The sequence below is a fragment of the Nelusetta ayraudi genome, unplaced genomic scaffold, assembly GCF_046127955.1.
Source record: "Nelusetta ayraudi isolate G7.1 ecotype Tasmania unplaced genomic scaffold, CSIRO-AGI_Nayr_v1 ptg000017l, whole genome shotgun sequence".
Taxonomy (NCBI): Eukaryota; Metazoa; Chordata; class Actinopteri; order Tetraodontiformes; family Monacanthidae; genus Nelusetta; species Nelusetta ayraudi.
The window spans coordinates 8985383-8990333 of NW_027466067.1; the positions used below are offsets into that span (position 1 = coordinate 8985383).

At 42.4% G+C, this 4951-nt stretch overlaps 1 protein-coding gene across 1 annotated transcript; it reads right to left on the reverse strand.

The window, feature by feature from the left end:
• Positions 1-1567: 1567 nt before the first annotated feature.
• Positions 1568-4544, reverse strand: LOC142887543 (tubulin alpha chain-like). Its single transcript, XM_076025269.1, has 4 exons — positions 3684-4544; positions 3011-3233; positions 2756-2904; positions 1568-2669 (listed from the first exon to the last, which is right to left on the reverse strand). The coding sequence occupies exons 1-4, from the start codon at positions 3684-3686 to the stop codon at positions 1692-1694; spliced, it is 1353 nt and encodes a 450-aa protein (XP_075881384.1). The 5' UTR covers positions 3687-4544; the 3' UTR covers positions 1568-1691.
• Between the last annotated feature and the right edge of the window lie 407 nt (positions 4545-4951).

Below are 4951 nucleotides of genomic sequence, written 5' to 3' on the forward strand. Positions count from 1 at the left end.
GCATATGCAATTTGAATGTATCAAGATGCCTTGATGCAGTACCTTTGCTTACTTCCTCTGTCATGAGGCACAAGTGTCTCAAGGAGTGGCGCTAACCGCTCGAGGCACTCTCAAGTCAAACATAATGTCGGTTAATGGATAACAAAGCTGAGAACCATCACAACTAAAACGGAACATCCCAGTATGTGGAAGAAGAATTTCAATTTCTGCAGATTGTACAAAGATGGATGTTGCAACTTTCATATCATTATATCATTATTTTTCACCAGGGCTGCTACACTGTGATCATTAATAGCCACTATGATCAACAATGTGCCACAGAACACTAGACAAAACTAACATAAAAAATCACATTAACATGGTTTTATTTTATTTTATTTAAGTGAAACCCAAAGGTGAGACCCATTTCCTGGGATTCATGGGATCATTTTCACACAATATGCCTCCCTGTGTACAGTATTTAGGCTTGTTCCCGCAGCAGAAATTGTGTAGTGTCTCTGAAAACCGCGAGAATGGAGCACGAGCACATGGGAAATGTTCCAACTGAGTGTGTGTGAGGGAGTGATGTTGTGCAGGGTGAAGAGGGGAGACAGAAGTAGAGTTGTTTGTGAGTTTATTTTGAGCTCCATTACCCCTATTACAGATGAGTATCTGCTCTCCATCTAAATGCTGAGGGTGCAGGTGGACCACTGAGTAAAGCACCTATTAATCTGCCCCTGGCCATCTACTTTTCTTTCCGTCCATATATTCATCAACTCATCTGATGACAATCTACCCCGTCGATCTTCTACCTCTCCATCTTCAGATAATCACTCTCAACACATCCATCTGCCCATCCATTTACCTCCCCATCATTCATTCATTTGTCTATCACCTACCCATCCATCCATCTCAACACTCACTTAACTCCATCGGTTCCCAGCAGCTACATCAAGACTTCAACCCAGCTGTAGAAAATGCCATGTGTGATACAACAGGCTGCAACATAGTCTTTAAAGCAGATGTATAAAATCAATTGTAGGACAAGCAATCCGAGTAATTTTACTGTGACACAATAAACATCTCAAAGACAGTCAATAAGAACAGCAATTAAAAGCGCACAGACATGTGGATTTTGTGAGGAAATATGTTGAGTACCAAAAGGGTCTTTGGAAACAATTACAACACCGGACGGCACTGTGGGGTCAAAACTTCAACATTTTCCCATTTGCCATAATTTCTCAGTTCACTTTTACTGAAGTAGCACAACCAACAATGTTTTGAGTCATGTGTGGTTCACATGATTGACGCTCCAATACTTTTTGCTATGCCCGGTAAACCAAACTCACGAGGAAGAAGTCACAGGGTTCCCAATGCTGTTCCGTTTTCTACATTTCTGTAGGACATGTATTTTCATTTTGCTGGCTCTACTAGGGGTTTTCATTGTAAACCATTAAAAATATAAAATAAGGTCTCCTAGTTTGCAATCATTGGTCAAGTTTAACATCTACCTGGTAGATGAACTCATTTTTGAACTGCAAAAACTGCAGTGGCATGTCGTTTGTCATATATGCCGATATTGCCGATATTCCTTTTTGTCTTTTCTGAAATGAGGACTTTCATTTGGTGACATACAGTAGATCACATTGGTTCCATTTTTGAGTGCATTCAGTGAACATTACTCATAGACCATTCAAGAAAATACATGATTGTTAGTACTCCTCTCCTTCTCCCACTTCATCCCCTAGACTATCTGTTCCGACCTCCTCGTAATCCTTTTCCAAAGCTGCCATGTCTTCTCTTGCTTCACTAAACTCACCCTCTTCCATACCCTCACCCACATACCAGTGAACAAAGGCACGTTTGGCATACAATAGATCAAATTTGTGGTCCAGGCGAGCCCAAGCCTCCGCGATAGCTGTGGTGTTGCTCAGCATGCATACGGCCCTCTGGACTTTAGCCAGGTCTCCTTCAGGAACCACAGTGGGAGGCTGGTAGTTGATGCCCACTTTGAAGCCAGTGGGGCACCAGTCAACAAACTGGATGGTACGTTTGGCCTTGATGGTGGCAATAGCAGCATTGACATCTTTTGGAACCACATCACCACGGTACAGCAAACAGCAGGCCATGTACTTGCCATGGCGAGGGTCACATTTCACCAACTGGTTGGCTGGCTCGAAGCAGGCACTTGTGATTTCTGACACAGAGAGTTGCTCATGGTAAGCCTTCTCAGCAGAGATGACTGGAGCATAAGTAGCCAAGGGAAAGTGAATCCGAGGGTAAGGTACCAAGTTTGTCTGGAACTCTGTCAGATCAACATTAAGAGCACCGTCAAAACGAAGGGCAGCAGTCATAGAGGAAACAATCTGACTAATTAACCTGTTGAGATTGGAGTAAGAGGGACGCTCGATGTCAAGGTTCCTACGGCAGACATCATAAATGGCTTCGTTATCCACCATCATGGCACAGTCAGAATGTTCTAAGGTAGTGTGGGTGGTGAGGATCGAGTTGTAGGGCTCCACCATAGCGGTGGACACCTGAGGAGATGGGTATATCGCAAATTCCAGCTTGGATTTCTTGCCGTAGTCAACAGATAGACGCTCCATTAGCAGGGAGGTGAAACCAGAGCCGGTGCCACCTCCAAAGCTGTGGAACACAAGGAAACCCTGAAGTCCAGAACACTGGTCAGCCTGGAAGAAGTATGACAGTGAGTCAATTAAGATAGGAGGTAAAAGACTGTTTGTAGATCTGTAGCTAAATCTGAAATTTCGCCCACCAGTTTGCGGATCCTGTCAAGCACCATGTCAATTATCTCTTTCCCAACAGTGTAGTGACCACGTGCATAGTTGTTGGCAGCATCCTCCTTGCCACTGATCAGCTGCTCAGGGTGAAATAAGTGACGGTAGGTCCCTGAACGCACCTCGTCTGAAAGGAACAAGCGTAGGTGATGAGAACATCTGATAGTACGGCAAAAAAATAAAAAGGGAAACAGATTGTCATGCAAAAATAGTTGTAAAGGTTTGAGGTCTACCTATAACAGACGGTTCCAAGTCCACAAAAACAGCTCTTGGTACATGCTTTCCAGTTCCAGTCTCACTAAAGAACGTGTTAGAAGAATTATCTCCTCCTACAAATGTTTTTGTTACTGGCACCATCCCATCTTGCTGGATTCCATGTTCAAGGCAGTAGAGTTCCCAGCAGGCATTGCCTATCTGGACACCAGCCTGACCGATGTGAATTGAGATGCACTCGCGCTGTAGACCAGAGTAAGGGTTATTGAAATGCGTTGAGTTCTCGACCAGGTAAAACTTAATTTGACAGCTCAGTGACTTCGACCACATCCTTTCCAAAACCATTTCTATAATAAAGGTGGAATAAAAGCTCTGGTTTAATTAACATCATTTCGACTACTGATGATGAACTAACTAGTGCCAAAAGTGACACTTCAGGAACAAAGACATTACAAGAGGTCTATGGTAAAAATAAATAAATTCTTGTAAAAAAGCAGTAGAATAAAGATTAAATAAAGAATGAAGAAAGTACCATTAGACAGAAGTAGTACCACAAGTAGCAATGCCATTCTTACTTGTCATCATGGAAAGTTAAAAAATATATATTATTAGGGGCTAAATCTCTAAACAATTTTCTTCACAATCAACCAAGTCTTTAGATTAGATTAAATGTTTTGCTTCTTCCATGCTCACCATTTTCCTGAGCCACTTGGGTTCAAACTAATCTGAATGAAGTCCGACGAGTTCAGGTAGCTGCACTTGAGCCTTGAGAATCGATAGGAATAAGTGACCAATACACTTACCCAGGTGATGATACTAACTAACGTAAGGAGCAACATTATAAAATGTTACTAGGTAGTCCAACTTGAATCTCAGAATCGTTACTTTTAAATTTCAGGATTCTGACAGAATTTATGACAAGACGGTGGCGCTGCGCGGCACAACTTAATGTCTGTGAAAATCCAAAAGGAAAGTCAAAATTCTAAATTGAAAGTCATAATTCTCACTGGGAAATATACTTGGCTTTGTTTATAGACCTTTTTTTTTAAGATTATTGACAGATTGACACACCCGACACTGACAAATAGCCAATATACAGAATGCCAAAGTAGGCAGTATTTAAAATGATGATGTACCATTTTGGAGTACCATTTCACATTCGCTGCTTGCAAGGCACTGACTGCTTAACAGAATGATTGACTGAATGCATAAAGAAAAAGCCACAGTACACGTTTGGAATCCAGTAAAACTAGAACAATACTCGGCTTTGAAAAGGAGGAAATTGATAATTGCTGTATTTATGTAGAAAGAGCTTTTACAAATTGAAGGCAGTGCATTTCGATGATGGTTTTTAAAATGGCAATTGATAATGAAATATATCTTCTATCCTTATGTCATAAATCGCCCAGGCCAGCTACATATAATTACCTTTGGTGGAGGAGGGAAGAGAGAATACTGTATTTAAATCGTGTAACATCCGCCATTTCAGACTATTAACACTGCATCGATTTCTTATTGATTTGTCTGCCGTTCGCTGAGTGGAACAACTGTAATTGTCTCCAAAGGTGAGCCGAACTGGCAGTGGTAGTAGCAAGAGGGGAAACAAATGCACGGGGAAGCACTTAGCCGCACGTGTCGTTCACCGACGCACCTGCAGGCCAACCATTAGCAAGCAAGAGGCAATCACCATTCCATCAATTTTCACGGCATGATCTCCCCCCCTCTTTTATTCATGTCTCCTTTCTTTTTTGTTTTGTTTTTCCCGTCTCAATTTCTCATTTTCATGCCACGCCACCACCACCGTTCTCCCTCTCTGAGCTCCTCTCGGCCTTTACCTGCTTGGCAGTGGTGGTGGATGCATCCGTTCCTTTGCCTCCACGTGAGCTGATAAATGAATGCATCCGAGTGAGGAATACGCACCTCGCCCCCTCCATCATGTGGGGTTTTTCCGTTGTGTGTTG

Bases quoted from the DNA above. Each gene is read 5' to 3' on its own strand.
- LOC142887543 (XM_076025269.1), bottom strand. The intron at 2,905-3,010 runs GTAGACCTCAAA...TGTTCCTTTCAG, and splicing joins CTTGGAACCGTCTGTTATAG to ACGAGGTGCGTTCAGGGACC. The intron at 2,670-2,755 runs GTGGGCGAAATT...TACTTCTTCCAG, and splicing joins TTGACAGGATCCGCAAACTG to GCTGACCAGTGTTCTGGACT.